The 22,522-nt window shown below is 41.7% G+C and overlaps 1 protein-coding gene across 3 annotated transcripts in view; it reads left to right on the top strand.

Moving 5' to 3' along the window:
* The window catches only part of ACOT9 (acyl-CoA thioesterase 9), a 28,035-nt gene extending 16,093 nt beyond the window's left edge, over positions 1–11,942 (top strand). For all 3 annotated transcript variants that reach the window (XM_060138133.1, XM_060138134.1, XM_060138135.1), the window contains 8 exons: positions 3,792–3,865; positions 9,028–9,095; positions 9,792–9,903; positions 10,066–10,156; positions 10,334–10,419; positions 10,832–10,919; positions 11,069–11,219; positions 11,636–11,942. In XM_060138133.1, coding sequence (XP_059994116.1) covers positions 3,792–3,865; positions 9,028–9,095; positions 9,792–9,903; positions 10,066–10,156; positions 10,334–10,419; positions 10,832–10,919; positions 11,069–11,219; positions 11,636–11,724 — 759 coding nt within the window. In that variant the 3' untranslated portion in view covers positions 11,725–11,942. The remainder of the gene's footprint in view (positions 1–3,791; positions 3,866–9,027; positions 9,096–9,791; positions 9,904–10,065; positions 10,157–10,333; positions 10,420–10,831; positions 10,920–11,068; positions 11,220–11,635) is intronic.
* The last annotated feature ends 10,580 nt before the right edge of the window (positions 11,943–22,522 follow it).

Raw genomic sequence — 22,522 nt, forward strand, 5'->3', positions numbered from 1 at the left:
CATGTGGGATCTTCCCGGACCAGGAATCGAAACTGTCCCTTGCATTGGCAGGCAGATTCTTAACCACTGTGCCACCAGGTGAGTCCTCTTCTCTTCTTATAAGGACATCAGTGATACTGGATTAAGGGCCCACCTACTCCTGTGTGACCTCATCTTACCTGATTACATCTGCAGCAACCCTATGTCCAAATAAAGTCACGTGCACAGGTACTGAGGGTTAGGACGTCAACATATCTTGTTGGGGGACACAGTTCAACCCATAACAGTCACTGAGATTACTACAGCAGTTAGGAACAGCCTCTCTAATGAGCATAACTCAGAATAGCTATTATAAAGAAATGAAGAAATTTGTCAAGAAAAAGTACCTCAAAGAGGGTAATAGTACAGAAATCAAATAATTCAGAGTATGTTGAAGATTTCATTGTGAAAACTTACTTAAGGGTGACTTATTCAGTTATGTCAGGGTATTCAGTGGATCTGTCATTCAGATACGTGAGATTATGAAGCATTTCACGTTTTGGAAAAAGTCTGAAGGTTGCTCTGCAGTAATTAAAGTTATTTGTCAAAATAGGTAAGTAGTTTTTTATTTGATGCTGTATGTAAACAGTTGAATTTTTTAACTTCCATGTTGCTGTAACTGACGGTAATACTGCTTTTAAAGCAAATATCGTAAAGTTGTTGGGGATGCTCCTCTGATTTGTTCGCACCCTTTTTTAATCTTCATGGTTGATGCACGGTGGATTCCCGGCATAAGAGACCTGTTTTCTAAGGAATCTTGGACAAATAGGTTGAAAAAGAGATACAGGAATTATTGGGAGGAGAGAGCCAGTGAAAATCAGTGCCAGAGAAGTACAGACTTTTGTTTTAAATTTGCATTTCTCATTGGCCATTTTGATTAATAACTCACGGCTTGAGTGATCCTTTATTCCAGAGAGGCAGCTTGGCAATAGGTACCCTGCCTCTGGTTTGGCTGAAATGTAAGTTCAAATCCCAGCTCTGCTGCTTATTAGCTATGTGACTGTGGGCAAATTTCTTGCCTTCTGTGAGATGCTGTTTTGTTATCACAGTAACCACTAATCAAATGTTGGCCGTTATATTACTTTATCGTCATTACTATGGAGGTGGTCCCGCTTGACCGTCAGACCTGCCTTTTGGGGTTCCTGTTAGAGCTCTCTTCCGAGTGTGCTCTCGCTACCTCAAGTCCAGTGTGTTCCAAACTGAGTGCATCAGCTTCTTTTCCAATCCTGACCCTCCTCAGGTTTCCCCTTTGCCACCCTCCGATTTCTCCCAGCTCCAAACCTTTGTGAAAGCTTTAAATTTTTTTCCCTTTCCTGTGCAGCCTTTTGCCAAGTCTTGCGAATTCATCACCCACAGCTACTCACCAGAGTCCTTTCTTTCCCTTCCCTTTGGCCTCTGTGTTTCATTCAAGCCCTCACTGCCTCTTGTGTGAGTACTTTAGCTATCTTTTAATTACTCTGCCTGCCTCTTGTCTGTTCTCTCTGTGTTAATTTTACACATCTCTTCCAGATAGGTCTTCCAAAGCCGATCTTCAATCACATCTCTTCCCTTCTCAAAACCCTTCCGTGACCATTATCTGTGGATCAAAGTCTAAATTGCTTTGACTAGTTAGGATCTAAGGTGCTCCATAAACTAGCACCAACCTACCTTTGCAGCTATATTCCCTCCAACTTATCGTTCACACACCTTCTTGGAGCGCACAGCTGGAGACCTTGAGCGTCCTAAGAGTAGAGAGCTGTTCACCTTGCATCCCCGATGCTCAGCACTAGTGTTCATTGTAATACACTGGAACGTAAACAGTAGGTGAGCGGATGAGCATCCTCGCACACATTTTTCCTTTTGCCGGGATTCCTTGGGCTCTGGCTCTGCATATCCATATTCCACCTGTGCTTCTGGGTCACTTCATGCTCGAAACCTTCCCTGATCTTTTCAGCTCATAGTACCTGTTCCTTCCCCACGCCTCCTTCCCTCTGACCTTCTCTCCTGGGACCTGCTGTCCTCTGCCTTGCAGAGCTGTGTATGAACGTCTTTTCTCTTCCACTCGACTATGTGCGCCTCAACAACAGGATCTGGGTGTGAGTCACCTCGCCCACTTCCTGACGGCATTCATTTAACGTTGACTTAGCAGTGATTTATGGAGTGCCCCGTCTGTGCTCGGTGTACAACAGTGAGCAAAACAGGAAGTTCCATTCTCTTGGAGTTCACACTCTAGTAGTGCTCAGTAGTTAGCTGCCTCAGTTCATTCGTCGGCAGTTGGCAGCCATTGATCCGGTATCTGCTGTCTGCCAGCCTTTGTGTCAATTGCTGGGAAACAAATGAGAATAAAAATGGTTGTTGTCCTCAAGGAGCTCTTGGTGCAGTAGGGAGACAGACACATAAATAAATGATTATGATATAGTAAATTATTACGCACTATTTCTGAACAGGGACAGTATTGGCATTATATGTGGGAAAATTCTTTGCTCTGCAGGACCGTTCCCTGCCTTGTGAGCTGTTTAGCTCTTTGGTTACCCCTCGCTGCGCTAGTAGTGTCCCCCAGCTCATGGGACAGCCATCACTAGCACTGCACATTTCCAGATGCCCTCCGGGGGATGACATCTTCCTCGCTTATGTTGAGAACCGCCGTCAGGAGAGGACTTTGTTTCCACTTAGGTGGCAAACAAAGGAGGGAGTGATGAACTCTGCCTGGGGAGTAGGGCTGGGGCTGGGGAGGGGAGGAGTGTCTTGAGGAATCCGGCCCTGAGGAAGGCATCTGGCAGAGGCCTGGAGGGGAGGCGGTCAGGTGACAAAATGGGACATTTCAGGACCTCCAAGTTGTCAGCTGTGGCTAGAGAAAGGAGTGCAGGCATGCCGGGAGTGTTTGGTGAACAACTAGAGTGGAATCTGGGCTCCGTGGTGGAGGCTTTACATAGAATGCCAGCAGGCGTAGACCAGATGCTGGGATAAAGGAAGACCTCTTGCAAGGTTTGAATAGGACAGGGACATAGTAAGATTGGTGAGACTCTTCTGTAAGTCGAGAGGGAAGGCTCATAACGGCCTGAACAGGTAGTGGTGATGAGGACTAGTGGTCGGTTTGTTGAGGATGGAACCACCTGTACCCTCAGGTTACGATATGACTTGATGATATGACTCTCCTGGAAGTACAGACTTCTAGGGAAAAAAAAAATACCTTAAACTCTCAATGGCCTCTGCATTGTAAATATTTAGCTTAATCCACAGAATTCTCATTGATCTTACCCTTTCTTGGAAGCCCCTGTGCCAGGCTAAGGAAACAAACACATCCTGGTAGTTGGCACACTCAAGTTCCCTGAAAATACAAATGTCTGGGAGAGCGATGGGAGGTCCGCCTGGCTGTGTGTGCCTTTGGGAGGACGGGTAGGCCTGGAGAAAGCCAGCGTTCTGCAAGATGCGGGACGCTTAAATGATGGTGATGCACAAGGTCCCCCCGTGACCCTTGCCCTTGGGTCCCAGTCACTCACAGCTCCAAGGCCCATAGTTTGTGCCCATCCCAGCACTTCTCGCACTGTGCACTGTTTGGGTTTTTGGGTATCTCTCTCCTCCGCTAGACCACAGACTCTTCACTCTTGCTGCCTTTTCCCCCCTAGAGCCCAGTTGTGTGCCTGGCATCTCAGCAGATGGTGGTTAGTGAAAGCACTCGTCCTGTTTTGCTAATTTCAGCCTTTCCCAAAGGCTGTGATATCAGTTAGGATTGTAGTAGGTCTTCCCAGTAAATGCATTTCTTACATCTGCATTTTCTTTCCTTTGTTCTCTAGTTACACGACAATGAATTTTCCCCTGTTTTGGATGCGACATTTGTAATGGTGGCTCGTGATTCTGAAAACAAAGGGTAATTGCAGTTTTTTTCCTAATTCTTTCTTTTGAAAAATATCAAAGATACGTAAAATTGAAGAGAAGACTTTAATAAATTTCTAGGATATCATCACCTAGACTTAAGAGTTTTAAAATTTTGCCATATTTGCTTCTTCTGTTTTTTTTAAAGTATATTATTTTCTTTATAATATTTTAAAGCAAATCCCAGACATAATGACATTTCACCTCTAAATACTTCAGTGTAGGGCACTGCTTTAAAAATGAGGCTATTTCCTTAAATAACTACATTACCATTCGCACACCTAACAAAAATAATAGTAAGTCCTTAATATATTCTAATAGTTCATATTCACTTTTTCCCACATATCTTTAACGACTTATTCAAATCAGGATCCAAACAAGGTCCACATATTACATTTGATTTGTATATCTCTTAAGTCTGTTTTTTTGTTAACAGCTTTATTGAGATATAATTCACATACCATACAGTTCACCCATTGAAAGTGTACAATTTAATGGCTTTTAGTATATTCATAGAATTGTGCAGTCTCATCAGTCTGTTTTAATCTGGAATGGTTGTGTGTCCCCACTGTCCCCTTACCCTTTCATATCATTAACTGGTTGAAAGCCCAGATTGATTGTTCTTTACAGTGTCCCACTTTCTGGATTTGTCTCATTGCTTCCTTGTGGTATTTTTTTTTTTAACTTGTTTCACTCTCCCTAGTATTTTCTGTAAATTGAAGTTAGGTCTAAACCTTGATTAGATTTGAGTTCAGCGTATTTGGTGAGAGCGCTTCGTAGGTGATGATGTCTCTGTATCTCATATTGTATCGTGTCAGGAGGTATAGATTGTCCCACTCATAGTAATGCTGAGATTAGTGTGTGGGTTCAAGTAGCGACACACTTTAATTTTTGCCTTGTGTAGTTCAATTTATCCTCTTGTGATCAGCAATAATCTACAGGTGTAGTACAGTACAAGGTGTATCCAATGTATCCAATCTTATGAATAGCTAGTTTCCTGTCAGTCTTCCTCCAGTGCTTTTAATGTCCTTTGCTGATCATTGCTTTTATTATTTTCATTAGGGGATGTAAAATGATTCTCAAATTCTGTCATTTCTTTCTATATTTATTAGCTGGAGATCTGTAAAGAAGAGTTTTCCCTTATCAACTAGGGCAATTTGGTTTGTAAAGGAAAGTTAGGATCAGTGGTGCATTCTTGCTTTTATTTACACATTTACTAGCTAGTGATGACATAGTTTTTCTGCTATTTTGCTTTTTAAAAAAGTATCATTGTATGTTCATGGATTTTAATATAGTAAATATGTTTTAATACATTGCAGCCATTGTTCTTCCTTTTTCTCAGAGTGAACATCTTTGGTCAGTGGGAACTCCTTTAAGCTGGCTGCTGTGATAAGCTCTTTTGACATTTCCTAGTTAGTCTTTGATAACTTCCTGCTCTCTGGTACAATGAGATGTCTTGGACTCATTCTGTACATTTCCTGCCCCAGGGCTGGAATCAGCCAGTTTTCCAAGGAGTCCTCAGGTTCCTTTTAGTGGGAAACTGGTATTTAGACACCAAAATCTGGGTACTAGAACTATACGTTGTTACTAGTTTGTCATGTTTCTAGGCCTTTTCAGTAGACAGGGCTTGGATGTATGTTAAAAAGCAAACAAAAAACCTCATAAATTTGTACTGTCATTTCCAAGTCCAGTTTAACTGTACAGACTTTAACACTTTATCATTTTTCTCTTACATTGGATTCTTGGTTCCCTAATGCCAGTTACACAAGGCATTCAGACTGGGAAAAACTGTTTAATTATGTGTGTGGGAGTGGGGTAGGGGGGGAACGTTTCAGGATTGCTGTTTGTACAGACGGAGTCTAGAGGCCTATGGGAAGTCTAATTTGTTTTAGAAACTTGAGTTAGGAGTCTGCAATGAGAAATCTCTTCTGCTGCGTGGAAAGCTGACTTGGAAACCCGACTTTTAAGATCAAAAAACCCCTTGGTGACTCTGATCTGAGCAAAGAATCCACCCATCTTCTCTAGCTCCTCTCACCAGCTCCTGCTGACCTGCTGCTCCTAGGGGCTGCCCTGGGGCTCCTTTTCCAGCACTGAGGGCGTTACTTAAAGCTTCTCTCCCAGCTGATGCATTCTAATTTTCCAAGCTGCCATTTCTGTACTTTTGTGGGTTTTTTTGTTTTTTGTTTTTTGTTTTTTTGCAGTACGCGGGTCTCTCACTGTTGTGGCCTCTCCCGTTGTGGAGCACAGGCTCCGGACGCGCAGGCTCAGCGGCCATGGCCCACGGGCCCAGCCGCTCCGCGACGTGTGGGATCTTCCCGTACCGGGGCACGAACCCGTGTCCCCTGCATCGGCAGGCGGACTCTCAACCACTGCGCCACCAGGGAAGCCCCCATTTCTGTACTTTTCTTTCCGTTTTTCTTTCATCCAACCTTTGGATTCTACCACAGTGAAGTACTATCCCTTTCTCAGTGTTTTATTTTGGAAAATTTCACATCTACAGAAATGTAGAAAGAATAATGCAATGAGCACCCATATGCCCTTCACCTAAATTCTCGAATTAACATTTTACCACATTTGCCTTACTCTTGTCCTTTCTCGATAAATACAAACATATATACTTTTTCCCCTGGAATTGTTTCAAAGTAAGTTTGAGACTACTTTACCCTAATTTCAGCATGTATCTCCTAAGAATAAGGCCATTCTCCTACATAACCTCAGTGCCTTTATTATATCCAAGAAATTTAACGGTGATACAATTATATTATCTAATATATGATTCATATTCAAACTTTGCCAATTGTCCCTAAAATATTCTTTATAACCTTTTCCCCCGAGTCAGGGTCTGATTAAGGACCATATATTATATGCGGTAATCATGTTTCTTTAAATAATTCCCCTTAAAATAATCCCCCTGCTGCTTTCTGTCTTTTAAGACGTTGACTTCTTACAATTTTTTATTGAAGTATAGTTGATTTACAATGTTGTGTTAGTTTCAGGTGTACAGCAAAGTGATAGTTATATATCTCTATCTCTATCTCTATCTATATTGTTTTTCAGATTCTTTTCCCATATAGGTTATTACAAAATATCGAGTATAGTTCCTTGTGTTATACAGTAGGTCCTCGTTGGTTATTTATTTTATATATAGCAGAGTGTATATTTTAATCCCAAACTCCCAATTTATCCCCCCCCGCAGTTTCCCCTGTGGTAACCAGAAGTTTGTATTCTATGTCTGTGAGTCTATTTCTGTTTTGTAAATAAGTTCATTTGTATCATTTTTTTTAGATTCCACATATAAGTGATATCATATGATATTTGTCCTTCTCTGTCTGGCTTACTTTACTTAGTATGATAATCTCTAGTTGCATCTATGTTGCTGCAAATGGCATTATTTCATTCTTTTTATGGCCGAATAATATTCCATTTTGTATATATACCACATCTTCGTTATCCATTCATCTGTCGATGGACTCTTAGGTTGCTTCCATGTCTTGATTATTGTAAATAGTGCTGCAGTGAACATTGGGGTGCATGTATCTTTTCAAATTATGGTTTTCTCCAGATATATGCCGAGTAGTGGGATTGCTGGATAATATGGTAGCTCTATTTTTAGTTTTTTAAGGAACTCCCATACTGTTTTGCATAGTGGCTGTACCAATTTACATTCCCACCAACAGTATAGGAGGGTTCCCTTTTCTCCACACCCTCTCCAGTATTTATTATTATTATTATTTTAAAATATTTATTTATTATTTACTTATCTTGGCTGCACCAGGTCTTAGTTGCGGCATACGTGATCTTTAGTTGTGGCATGCAGACTTCTTAGTTGCGGCATGCATGTGGGCTCTAGTTCCCCGACCAGGGATCGAACCTGGGCCCCCTGCATTGGGAGCTTGGAGTCTTACCCACTGGCCACTAGGGAAGTCCCTCCAGCATTTATTATTTGTAGACTTTTTGATGATGGCCATTCTGACTGGTGTGAGGTGATATCTCATTGTAGTTTTGATTTGCATTTCTCTAATAATTAGTGATGTGGAGCATCTTTTCATGTGCCTTTTGGCCATCTGTATGTCTTCTTTGGAGAAATGTCTATTTAGATCTTCTGCCCATTTTTTATCGGGTTGTTTGTTTTTTTGATATTGAGCTGTATGAGCTGTTTGTATATTTTGGAGATTAATGCCTTGTTAGTTGCACCGTTTGCAAATATTTTCTCGCATTCTGAGGGTTATCTTTTCATTTTGTTTATGGTTTCCCTTGCTGTACAAAAGCTTCTAAGTTTAATTAGGTCCCATTTGTTTATTTTTGTGTTTATTTCCATTACTCTAGGAGACAGATCCAAAAAGATATTGCTGCGATTTATGTCAAAGAGTATCCTGCCTATGTTTTCCTCTAGGAGTTTTATAGTATTTGGTCTTACGTTTAGGTCTTTAATCCACTTTGAGTTTATTTTTGTGTATGGTGTTAGAGAATGTTCTAATTTCATTTTTTTACATGTAGCTGTCCAGTTTTCCCAGCACCACTTATTGAAGAGACTGTCTTTTCTCCATGTATATTCTTTGCCTCCTTTGTGATAGGTTAATTGACCATAAGTGCATGGGTTTATTTTTGGGTCTTTTATCCTGTTCCATTGATCTGTATTTCTGTTTTTGTGCCAGTACCATACTGTTTTGATGACTAGTTTTGTAGTATAGTCTGAAGTCAGGGAGCCTGATTCCTCCAGCTCTGTTTTTCTTTTTCAAGATTGCTTTGGCTATTCAGGGTCTTTTGTGTTTCCATACAAGTTTAAGAATTTTTTGTTCCAGTTTTGTGAAAAATGCCATTGGTAGTTTGATAGGGATTGAATTGAATTTGTAGATTGCCTTGGGAAGGCACTGACATTTTTGAAGAGTCCAGGCCGGTTGTCTTACAGAATGTTCTACAACCTATATTTTACTGTTTCCTCATAATTAGAATCAGGTGAAACATTTTGGCAAGTGGCCATATCCTTTTACAACGTGAACTTTCTAGTGTGTATATAAGTCTGTAACCAGAAGAGTCCCCTAATTGTTCAGAGTTCTTATGTGAAGCAGTCAGTAAGTGTTACCCAAAATGAACACCTTCAGTTTTTATTAGGTAATGGCATGTCTTAAAATTTTTCTTTTCTTTTCTTCTCTTTAGGCCGGCATTTGTAAATCCACTCACCCTTGAAAGCCCAGAGGAAGAAGAGATCTTTAGACAAGGAGAATGTATATTAATTTGTTCATAATAAGATACAATTTAAAAAGCACATTAACTGTACTGCAGAGGAGATTATTTAAGAGTATGTATGGACTCCTCATACCAGTAAAGTATCCACAGAGTCCATACTTTGAACGTTTTTTTTTTTTTTTTTTTTTTTTTTTTTGCGGTACGCGGGCCTCTCACTGCTGTGGCCTCTCCCGCTGCGGAGCACAGGCTCCGGACGCGCAGGCCCAGCAGGCATGGCTCACGGGCCTAGACGCTCCACGGCATGTGGGATCTTCCCAGACCGGGTCACGAACCCACGTCCCCTGCATCGGCAGACGGACTCTCAACCACTGCGCCACCAGGGAAGCCCTGAACGGTTTTTATTGATGATACAATATTAAGTGAAGTAATTTGTTTTCTCACATTTAATGAAATGGGAAATGTATCTTAATGAGATAACTGCTGGTTGGGGCTGTAGGTCAAGGTGATTATAAGTGGTCTCACACTGAGCAGACATGATTTCCATCTGAAAGCAAAAAATCACTGAAAGTGTTATGTAGCCTCAGCAGCCTTCTCTGTGATAGATGTGCAATTTCCAGTGGGCTTTTCGAAATCTGGAAATACTGCGTTTATAGGGTCCGAGGCAGCCCCGGTCGGCAGCCCAGTGCTGTAGTGTGGCCCTCCTGATCATAGCTCCTTATTGTCTCCTGTTCCAGTGAACAAGGGGACAAGGGTCGCCTTCAGCTCCATGTCATTACTGAAAATGGCTCCCACTGCTGAGGAGAGGACAACCGTACATGAGATGTTTCTTAACACGCTGGATCCAAAGTAAGTTAGGACGGTGAGATTCCTGGTTGGGAAAGCATCTAAACCTTGGCCTTCTCACGAGCTACACTTGCTTGAACATATTGGGCATTGTTTGCAAATATTTTGCTTTTCAGCAGCAAAACCATGGCATTGACAGGGTTTACTCGATCTCCATTTGTACAGGACTGTAAGTTTTCGAAGTCGAGTTTTGCCTCCTAATGCAGTGTGGATGGAGAATTCAAAACTGAAGAGCTTGGATATTTGCCACCCTCAGGTATTGGAATTTAGTGAAAAATCTTCTAAACAGGATAACTTGGACTCATGACACTCATCTAAGAGTTGACACGCCTTCAAACTGACCTCTGTTCTATGGCATTGTGAATTCCTTTGTTCTACAGATTCGGATCGTCACAGGGCTTGTATTTATTAATATTTATTTTATGTCCTGTAGGAGCGGAACATTTTCAATCGAATCTTTGGTGGTTTCCTTATGAGGAAAGCATATGAACTTGGATGGGCTACTGCTTGTAACTTCGGGTGAGTTGGATTTCAGGTAGTCTTAACTCCTGAGAAGCCGTTTATACTGCCTCACTCAGTGAAACATTTTGGACCCGCCTGGATGTGTTTGGGAATATATTGTGTTTTTAAATAAATGCTACACTTGTACCAGGTGGGTTTGACCTTCATTTTAGAAGGCTCTCGCTCTGATGTTGTCCCTTAGTACATTAAATGCCTGCTGAGAAAAAGGAGTGATGATACGCAGAAGGGAAAAGATGATTTAGATACTGATCTGGTTACAGTGCCATCTCTTACCATCTGGTATGGTTATTCCCTCCTTCTCTAGGTTTATTCTTTGACCATTTAAAGTTTGCTTCAGCTGATTGTCAGGAAAAAACTAGAGATCATCTGAATTTTGCAGTTGACCACAAGTACTGTGTTTTCCCAACAGTGGTTCCCGACCATTTATAGTCGCCGTGGATGATATCATGTTTCAGAAACCTGTTGAGGTTGGATCATTGCTGTTTCTTTCTTCGCAGGTAGGTGTGTGATGAGAGATGAAATACAATTTTTATTATTTGGGCCTAGAAGAGAGGTTTTTATATTCTAAAGCCACCGTTTCTCTTATGACTGCTTTCTTCCCCCTTCCTAATGCAATTAACTAACTATCGTGTCCATAATCGCTTAGGTTTGCTTTACTCAGGGAAATTACATTCAAGTCAGAGTACACAGTGAGGTGGCCTCTCTACAGGATAAAAAGCATATGACCACCAATGTCTTTCATTTCACGTTCATGTCGGAAAAAGAAGTGCCCTTGGTTTTCCCCAGAACATATGGAGGTAAGTGGCAAATGACTGCTTGTCCCTAATGAGGGGAACTTTTAAAGACATTTCTCTCCTTTTAAATTGTTGTAGGAAGTACTCTGATGCCCATCAGCCCTAGAGCATGTCTTTAGGAGATTGTGCTTTTGAGATTCTGCAGCCCTGAAGGCCAGGATGCCTCATGGCGTTCAGGTGGCCATTGCTGGTCTGCCTGCCTGGCTGAAGGGCCAGTGTCAGCTGCAGGCAGCCACTGGTGGTCAGGACCGGTCCAGCCAAAGGGCCAGAGTCGAGGCACTCTCTGGCCCAGCAGCACATGCCTGGTGCCGGTTTTGAATTTTCATTGCTGTCCCAGTGTTCCCAAGTAGTTTTGTGTTTGTATGGTGATTTTCTTAGGTGCTGCACGTGTCTCCAGAGCTCTCTCTCTTATGTTCCAGAGTCCATGTTGTATTTAGATGGGCAGAGGCATTTCAGCTCCATGAGTGCACCAGTGACCTTGAAAAAGGACCACCTCATCGAGCCCTAGGAAGACCGCGTTTGTTGAAGGCCAGTGCCCCACAGTGACACGGTGCCTGATGAAGGCCTGAGCAAGTATATCGCTCTTAGTGTTTATTCTCATCCTCCATAGAGAAGGAGGATGTATTCAGTTTTTAGGTTGATCAGAAAAGTAGAATGAGAGAATGGCTGGGTGGGGCAGAGGGGGAAAGAATTATTGAATAATAAATACTTTCAAGACAATTTAAATTGTGAACCTACCACGTTTCCTCCTGTCTACTCAGGAAATGAGGGCTGAATGCCTTTTTATGTGACTGGACACATTCTTTTCTTACACATATTGCAACCATCAATCTACATGGTTTCCTGCCAGGGCATTTGGAGGGCATTCTTTAAACCTGACCTTTACTGCAATTCCCCTGTATTATTTAAATCCCATCAACCCTATGTGATTCCTTTGTATTTTTGCCTCCTTCTATTTCCCAGCTTTTGTTGTTAGCAGAGGGTAGATGAAAAGTTGTAGTAAAGGGATTCAACAAAAGACACAGCATTTGTAAGGATTTGTGGGAAGCTTTAGATCTGAAACATACCAAGGAAACACAGAAGACCCCAAATAGCCAAAGCAATCTTGAGAAAGAAAAATGGAGCTGGAGGAATCAGGCTCCCCGACTTCAAACTATACTACAAAGCTACAGTGATCAAGATGGTATGGTACTGGCACAAAAACAGAAATGTAGATCAATGGAACAGCATAGAAAGCCCAGAGATAAACCCACGCACATATGGTCACCTAATTTATGACAAAGGAGGCAAGAATATACAATGGAGAAAAGACAGCCTCTTCAATGAGTGGTGCTGGGAAAACTGGACAGCTACATGTAAAAGAATGAAATTAGAGCACTTCCTAACACCACCATACACAAAAACTCCAAATGGATTAAAGACCTAAATGTAAGAGCAGACACTATAAAACTCTTAGAGGAAAACATAGGAAAAACACTCTGATGTAAACAACAGCAAGTTCTTTTTTGACCCACCTCCTACAGTAATGAAAATAAAAACAAAAATAAACAAATGGGACCTAATGAAGCTTAAAGCTTTTGCACAGCAAAGGAAACCATAAACAAGACGAGAAGACAACCCTCAGAATGGGAGAAAATATTTGCAAATGAAACAATGGACAAAGGATTAATCTCCAAAATATACAAACAGCTCATGGAGCTCAATATCAAAAGAACAACGCAATTAAAAAATGGGTGGAAGACCTAAATAGACATTTCAGCAAAGAAGACATACAGATGGCGAAGCGGCACATGAAAAGATGCTCCACATCGCTAATTATTAGAGAAATGCAAATCAAAACTACAATGAGGTATCACCTCACACTGGTCAGAATGCCCATTATCAAAAAATCTAGAAACAGTAAATGCTGGAGAGAGTGTGGTGAAAAAGGAACCCTCCTGCACTGTTGGTGGGAATGTAAATTGATACAGTCACTATGGAGAACAGTATGGAGGTTCCTTAAAAAACTAAAAATAGAACTACCATACGACCCAAGCAATCCCACTACTGGGCATATACCCTGAGAAAACCATAATTCAAAAAGAGTCATGTGCCAAAATGTTCATTGCAGCTCTATTTACAATAGCCAGGACATGGAAGCAACCTAAGTGTCCATCATCAGATGAATGGATAAAGAAGATGCGGCACATATATACAATGGAATATTACTCAGCCATAAAAAGAAACAAAATTGAGTTATTTGGGCTCCCCTGGTGGCGCAGTGGTTGGGAGTCCGCCTGCCAATGCAGGGGACGTGGGTTTGTGCCCCGGTCCGGGAGGATCCCACATGCCGCGGAGTGGCTGGGCCCGTGAGCCATGGCTGCTGAGCCTGCGCGTCCGGAGCCTGTGCTCCGCAACGGGAGAGGCCACAACAGTGAGAGGCCCGCATACCGCAAAAAAAAAAAAATTGAGTTATTTGTAGTGAGGTGGATGGACCTAGAGATTGTCATACAGAATGAAGTAAGTCAGACAGAGAAAAACAAATACTGTATGCTAACGCATATATATGGAATCTAAAAACAAAAATGGTACTGATGAACCTAGTGGCAAGACAGGAATAAAGATGCTTTATAGAGAATGGACTTGAGGACACTGGCGGGTGGGGGGAAGGGGAAGCTGGGGTGTAGTGAGAGTAGCATTGACACATATACACTAAATAGATAGCTAGTGGGAAGCAGCCGCATAGCACAGGGAGACCAGCTTGGTGCTTTGTGACCACCTAGAGGGGTGGGATAGGGAGGGTGAGAGGGAGGCTCAAGAGGGAGGGGATATGGGGATATATGTATGCACGTGGCTGATTCACTTTGCTGTACAACAGAGAGTAACAGCACTGTGAAGCAATTATACTCCAATAAAGTTGTATCAAAAAAAAAGGAACCATGCCAAGAGGAGGTGTTCACATATGGTGAATACAGGAGACACAGGACCAAGTGTTCGTTCCTCCATTCACCTGACAGCTCTTCAGCACACTCTGCTAGGGGCTGGGCAGCATATATCTGATTAACAAACATGAACAGTAATAATAATTACAGATGCTTATGCTCACAGAGCGCTTGCCACTTGCTAGATAGGCACTCTCTTAAGCACTTGACGTGTTTCCTTCTTCCACCAACACTATGAGGTAGGTTCTGTAACCCGCTTGTAGGGTTTGGCCACTCAGGAATCTGAAGCATAGAGAGGTTGATAATTTGCTCAGACTCCCGCAGCTAGTAGATGGTGGTGCTGGGATTCACACTACCTGGTTCCGAAGTAACGGTAAAGCTGGGAATGTATTGATAGTAAGGGAGGCCGTACCCAATGTCACAGTGCCACCTAGGAACCCAAAGGGACATATTCCGACGAGTCTGCAGCCAAGACCCAGTTTCTCCTTTGATGGGATGGGAAGTTGATCAAGTTCAGAAGAGAGAGAAACCAGGCTGCACAGAGGGAAAGAATTCATCTCTGAAAAGGTCCTCCCAGGAAAGAAACAGTCTTGAGTATGGGTTCTAAACACAAAGCGGTCACAAACTTGGCTCTGCGTCAGAATCGGCTGGAGTGCTTTTTAAAAAATTTGTATTAATTTAATGTTTATTGAAATCACAGTTAATATGAATGAGCACTTCTGGCATAAATAGTCATGGGAACAAACAACTACTCTGGAGGTGTGCAGTTGGACTCATGGCACCCAGCGTGTGCTGCACCGTAAGCTTGCTAGCATCAGTCCTCGCCCCCCTCGCTGTACTTACTACCATCCTAAGCTTCACCTGGCCCTTCAGTACAGCATTTTGCAGATCTGCCTATAACCCGGTGAGGTCCCTGAGCTGCCTCGCAGGAAGGGACGGCCCTGGGGAGTTCTGTGAACGTGTTAAGCGGAGTTCAGTTAAGAGACCTACTGCATGGTGGTGTATAGATTGTACGTTATGCATTTAACCACTTAGTGCTGTACACGGAAGCTTTTGCAAGAACTTTTCTCGCTGTTGTAAGAAATGTTGCAGTAAATATCCTAAAACTAAAACATTTAATCATTAAACTATTTCCTTTGGAAAATTGTTGATAAGTGATCTGTAGGTCAAAATCGTATGCACACATTCAAGGCTTTGAATGGTTCACGTATCCCTCCAGAGCAGTTGTACACATGCACTTAACTCATTAGCAATTTCCCTGAACTTGGCTGAATTTTATCCTTTACTTTTTTTAAAAAATTTATTTTATTTATTTTTGTCTGTGTTGGGTGTTTGTTGCTGTGTGCAGGCTTTTTCTGGTTGCGGTGAGCGGGGGCTAATCTTCGTTGCACTGCGCGGGCTTCTCATCGCAGTGGCTTCTCTTGTTGCAGAGCACAGCCGGGCTCTAGGCACGTGGGCTTCAGTAGTTTTGGCACGCGGGCTCGGTAGTTGTGGCTCGTGGGCTCTAGAGCGTAGGCTCAGTAGTTGTGGCGCACGGGCTTGGTTGCTCTGCGTCATGTGGGATCTTCCTGGACCAGGGCTTGGACCTGTGTCACCTGCATTGGCAGGCAGATTCTTAACCACTGCACCACCAAGGAAGCCCTTATCCTTTACTTTTTAAAACATCTTTGCCATTTTAGTAGGTGAAAAATGACATTCATTAATTGCCTTTCTTTGAATTCTATTGAGACTGAACTCTTAAAAAATTGCTTATTGTCTTTTTAGTTAAATTACTTGTTCAATTAATTTTGAATATCAGATTTTTAAATCAAAATATGTTTTCTACCAGTAAAAGTTTTTATAAGAGCTGGAGATTTTTTATTTTTAATACAGGACTTTAAGAAGATGCGATGAAGGAAACTCCAAGGGATATACAGTAGGTTGTCGATGTTTAGTGTTTTGTTCCTCTTCTTTAAGGAGTAGTGGGCTTTTAACCAGTACCAGCACTGCTACTTGTCTAGCACAGAACCTCCTAATGTGGGTTGGACATAGTTTTGTATTGAATAGTCCATGCTGAGATACCCCATTTTACATCAGGCATTTATTACCAAGTTCTTAGTTTTTGCTTAGGTAGTTCTTCATTGGGCAGTCTTCGAGGATGGTGTCTTTATTTTTGGTTTCTTTAGAAGAGTTCACTTCACGCTAGTATGCTCTGCACTGTGTTCCGTGTGCCCATGTGGTCCTGTGGCTCCATTTCTCGTGGTAGCCCGAGTATTCTGCATGTCTACGTGTTCCCTTTGCTACTGGCATTCTCTATACCGTCTGCTCTTTCTCCTCTCTGTGAATAGAGCCAGTAGCTTGAGTCCTGAAAAACTGAAGTTTGCCTTCCACCCCCGCCCCAGGGAGTTCAACATTTTATTTTTCTTTTCAATGAATTTGGGCAGAGAAAAAGGCCTTTCATCTTTCAAAAGACACATTTGATTCTGTGGGGTGGCTGGGCTCATCTGGGAGGTTCTTCTGCTCTGTGTGGCATTGGCTGGGGCCACTCAGGCAACTGTGCTCACCTGGGAGCTCGTCAGGGGCTAGACCATCTGGCACATCAGCTGGGGAGGCTGGAACGGTTGGGGGCCAACCAGGCCTCTCTTAAGAGGCTAGTTGGACTTCTTAAATGGTGGTGCGGGGGCTCCATGAGCAAACAGCCAGATTCCCAGCTCCTAACTACGTCATCCTCCTGCTTCTCAAAGCCATTTTTGTGCAGAGTGATCAATGGTGTCATGGAAGTTCACAAAGATGATCACTGGGGAGAGGCGACTGGTTGGATGATTGAAAGGCCGCTGGTAAGAAAAAACAGTTTCAAAAAGCAGTGGTATCTAGGGCTGGATGGCAAGGGGCTGAGTAATTCCAAGCATCCAGCTCTCTTTCCTGGGTGAAGTCCTTGGACACTGGTGAGATGCTCCTTCATAAACATTTTATATGTTTATATTATAAACAACTTAATACAATATATGATTTTATAAAATGTCTTAAACATTTTATTGACAAGTAACATTAGGAGATACTGCATCGGATACCTCTCCTGTGGTATTTTATAATGCGTATTAGCTTACAAAAAACTGAAAAGTAGGGCCATTAGAACACCTGTTTAAGTTTTTATGTCAGCTTTTGTGAAACTTATTTGATCATGGACTTTGTTGTTGTTAATACCTATGAATAAATGGAACACACTAGGAGTTTTAGTAACTTTTACAGAGCCGGGATTATACTCTGTATTCTATTGTCTAAGGGGTAAATCGTTATGCCCTCTTTTGCTATGAAGAATCAAGTATTAGTATTATGTTTCTTAAAAACAAATTTAGGGCAGCATTTTAGATCTCACTGACTTTCCTGCTTTCCAGGGTTGGCAGTCTTGCTTTTCAACAGGAGCATAATTTCTTGCTGTCACTGCTGATGTTTTATAAAACGTTAACTTGTAACAATGCGTTTAACTCTACAACAAATTCTGAATAGTAATTTTTTAGCATTATGCTCCTTTATAGATTAGAAGAGGGAGGTGAAAGGAAGTGCATCAGGAAGATGGTGAAGGTTAGTTCATAAGATATTTGCCTCCATTTTGATACAGAGAATATAAGTTTGTGTTATTCTGTTTCTGTATAAGAGCCTCAAGCTCAAATTCAGTGCTTTATGCTTTAATATGAAAACATTTGGAAGTAATTACGGATTCTTTATTTGGTAATATAGAACCCCATGGCAACTTGTATGTTAGTGCAGTGTAGGAAAAAATCAGTCACAGTATGTAATCATCATAAAATAAGAAATTTTATATATGGCTAACATATATTGGATTCTTAGCACTGTGCTAATGACATCAAAATGTATTTTCTAATTTAATCCTTAGAATCAGCCTTTGAGGTCAATACCATTATTACCCACTTTTTCAGATGAGGAAAGTGAGACTTAGAGAGGGAAAGTAACTTCCCACAGCCCACCTTGTAACTGTATATAGGTGGGGTTAGGTGGGGTAGGCCTAGACTAGGTCTAGAATCTTGGCCCTTTGCCACATTTCATATATATTTTCTCAACTAGTGTGATAAAGGGTGAGATAAACACACACACACACGCACACATATACACAGACACATACATGAGAATACAATCTGGTCTCAACCATAAGAGACAAGGATGGCTGAAATATTTTGGGCATTTGTTTTCATTTGCTCTTAGAGAAAAACTTTTGCTGCAGTTGTGATTGACTCTCTAAATTGACTTGTGAATGTTTTCTGTCCCTCCCTGGGCAACAAATAATGAACTACTTTAAAATAGATAACAAGAAAGAGGAATTAAAAATAGGGATTCGGCAAGTTCAAAAACGGATTTAAGGGCTTCCCTGGTGGCGCAGTGGTTGAGAGTCCGCCTGCTGATGCAGGGGACACGGGTTCGTGCCCCGGCCCGGGAAGATCCCACATGCCACGGAGCGGCTGGGCCTGTGAGCCATGGCCGCTGAGCCTGCGCATCCGGAGCCTGTGCTCCACAACGGGAGAGGCCACAACAGTGAGAGGCCCGCCTACCGCAAAAAACCAAAAAACCCCCAAAAAACGGATTTAAGGACCCCTGACCAGTCACGTTGCTTCTAGTAAAACTGTTGTATTGTGGGATTATTTTGATCTAAGGGGATCAATCTGAGGTGGATTTGGGGTCATTTGGTCCAGCAGGTGGGTTTTGGGCAGGCAGTGTGACGTGGGAGGAGTGCTGCTGGCTCGAATTCTGGCTCTTAGGCACCTCTGAGGTCTCAACTATGTCTGCAGCCAGCTAGTTCAGGGCATAGGGTAGAGGATTCATCTCTTTGGGTTCTGTTTCCTTCTCCATAAAAGGAGAGGCAGCTTTCTCATTCCAGAGTTTCCTGATTTAGACCTATTTCCCTTCACTTGATTTGCTGTTTGGTTAGAGAAATATTTTAATGACTATATTGCACATAATTTAAAAAATCAAGTTCCAGTTAAGATGTGTATGCTAAGAAAAAAAAGGATCTTCAGAATAAAACAGGACCTTCTCAAAACCATTCAGTAAGGCAGAGGCATTGATAAAAGTAATACCTCAGAGGAAGGATTGTAGTAACAAAAGAAAGGGTAGGATATTTTTGGGTTTTTTTGTCACAGAAATTGTGTACCTTTAATAGAGGGGATAGTATGGCTAAAACAAATGAACTGTACCATAATGGAAGGAAAATTACATGACAGGGTATTGATATGCCAGGCATTTACTGTATCCTGATTTTGTTTATACACACACACACACACACGTATATAAATTTAAATTTATATTTTATATGTATGTATTTGTTAAAAAAAAAGTGACCCATTAGTAGGCCATGAAATTTAGTGGGTTGTGGCCAACATGACAAAAATAAAAGAATGCATCACCCATAGTAAGTATTGTGTAACTTGTTATGCACGTGCATGGTGCACATGCACATTTATGGGTGTGCTAGGTCACAGTGTAAAATATACATCTAAATGGGTCATGGTCATTAATGGAAGGGGTTCTCTCAGTACACATTAACATGCTTCTTTGAGTTGTACTTAGTTTTGATTGGTCTGAATTTAGAAGTTTTTTTTCCATTTTTTTCCTCTAAATTAGATTTATTTAAAAACAAAAATCGTTTGAATTAGTTGATGCCCTTTTAGTTTATCCTGACAGTGTGCCTCAGGACAAGGGGATTTCGGTGTGCTGGGAGCCATCTCATGGGCTTTGGGTTACAGTGCAACATAACTCCCTTTGATAGAAAACTTGCAAATCCTTTTTCTGATGTCCTGGCTGAGCTGCACAAATGGCCAGAACTTGAAGTTAACGAACCCAGGCCTGCAGATTCAATTCTTACCTTCTATCCTTGGCCACACACTGGACCCCTGAATCTAGCCAATCAACTCTATAGTGTGTGCCATCTCCCAGTAGATGATCACGAGAGAGGAAGACCAGTCAACGCTTTGTCTCTTGAGGCTGGGTCACAAGCACTGCCTTTTCATTTATTTTTTTATTTTAAATTTATTTTAGTTTTGGCTGCATTGGGTCTTCATTGCTGTGTGCGGGCTTTCTCTAGTTGCGGAGAGCGGGGGGGCTACTTTTTGTTGCTGTGCACGGGCTTCTCACTGCAGTGGCTTCTCTTGTTGTGGAGCACGGGCTCGGTAGTTGTGGCACATGGGCTCAGTAGTTGTGGCTCACGGGCTCTAGAGCACAGGCTCAGTAGTTGCGGCGCATAGGCTTAGTTGCTCCACAGCATGTGGGATCTTCCCGGACCAGTGCTCGAACCCATGTCCCCTGCATTGGCAGGCGGATTCTTAACCACTGTGCCACCAGGGAAGCCCCAAGCACTGCCTTTTTGTATAAGGACAGTACACTGGCAGGAGATACAGCCTTCAGTGGACGAATAGCAAATGGGCTTATTCTTCCCCTCCTGTGACACATTCCATCATCCCTATATTTCCTTGTTATTGCTTATGCTGGCCTTGGAGCCAACACAGGTGTCAGCATTTTTAGCATTTATTCACTGTATTGCTCTTTTTACATGCTGATTTTGGGAAACTGTGGGCTTCTTGAGGGAACGGATTGTGTCGTATCTTTTTATCTGTATTGCGTAGCAAAGTACATTGCATGTGTGCAGGTCGTTAATAACTTCCATATGAATGAATGTATGATTCAGGTGAATTTGGGCATTTTGCTTTTTTGTTAATTTAAAAAATTTAAGCTTAAGGCTCAGGAAGGTGGATCTTTAAAAATTTGTTTTTAGGATTTTACTTTTGTACAGTAGGATTTTTTTAGGATTTTACTTGTGTACAGCATTATGCCCAAATTGTGTTATTACGTTAATAATGGAATTGCTAAAAGTTGCTTTGCTAAGACTAAATACACAGTAGCTATGATATTTTATTTCCTTTTAAAAGCTAAGTAAAAAATTTAATGATTTTATAGACGTGTATATGTGTATGTGTATGTATATGCATGTATACACAAACATTAATATTTATACACACCCCCACACACACTGGCATGGAGACCTTTATGGACATATTTACCTGAAATACACATTTCTTCACATTCTTATGTTAAGAATTCTACTCAAAGATATTTCAGTGACATAACATCAGAATTCATGGGTAACAAAATACAAGGATGCATTCCATGGTATCATATGGGGGGGGTTAGGGTATAAAAATATCATTAATAAAATAATGGTTAATGTATTTAAGAACAAAATATAAAACCTGGAAGTCTACTGACATAGAAAGTTTAGGGTGTAGGATTAAATGTGCCCTTGGATATAGAAGAAATGATGGGGGTGGGGAATGATTCCTTGCATGAGATTCTGGGGACTAAGAAATCCCCGAAAGAGCAGTCCACTCTGATCATTGTAAAGGTCAGAACACTGGCTAGGCTTAATTGGGAAATATTCAACAGAAGGTCAGAAATTTGAGGGAGAAGCAGGGAATCACAGATGTTATTCATATATATGTAAGTGCACCGAAAAGACATTGCCTAGTGTGTTTCATAGAGACTTCGGGCCACCTCTTGACCTATTATTTTGGATAAGCTTCTACTGTCACGTCATGGTCTGTCCTCCTCTTGCACAGGTAGCTACTAAACTATACTGGTCTCCTTTCCATAATCTGTTGGCAACTGTCCCTAGAGAAGGGTTTCTCAACCTCACTACTATTGACAACTTGGACCAGATAATTGTGTTGTATGTTCTGTGCATTGTAGGATGTCTAGCAGCATCCTTGACATGTACCCACTAGATGCCAGTAGCATTCCCATAGTTGACAACCAAAAACATCTCCAGACATTACTATGTCCCTTGGGAAAATTGTGCCCAGTTGAGAACCACTGCTGTAGATTACGGTAGGTCAGCATGTTTGGGAGTTGTCTCTTGTAGCTCATCCTGGTCAGGCCTGGGCCCATCCTCTCCAGCAGAGCAGGGGACTGTGCTTTTGGAACACTCTTTCTAGCCTTCTGTATATGGCCACATGAGATCATCTGTAGGGTATACTTTTGGGCCTGTGGACTTTCAGAAGTCAGCTGTTTGAAGGGATAAAAGGCACTGAGGAGTGCATTTATAGGCTATTAACATTACCCAGTTAATATGAAAAGTGGTGAGTCAGGATGTATTTTCACTTATTTGTAGGTACCTGGAAATTATACTATTAGGACCTGCTTGTAATCAAATACAAGCAATACTCTTTGAGGGCAGAAATTTGTCTTCGGTCACTGATATATGCCAGGTGTTTAGAGTAGGTGATCAATAGTTCCTGAAAGTTGAATGAAAACATTAATGACAGGCTTTTTTGAATGGATCCAAAAATAGCTGTCTTCCTTGTAAACATACCTAAAATGAACATGAAGCTAGAAAAGCTCCAA

The sequence above is a fragment of the Lagenorhynchus albirostris genome, chromosome X, assembly GCF_949774975.1.
Source record: "Lagenorhynchus albirostris chromosome X, mLagAlb1.1, whole genome shotgun sequence".
Classification (NCBI taxonomy): domain Eukaryota; kingdom Metazoa; phylum Chordata; class Mammalia; order Artiodactyla; family Delphinidae; genus Lagenorhynchus; species Lagenorhynchus albirostris.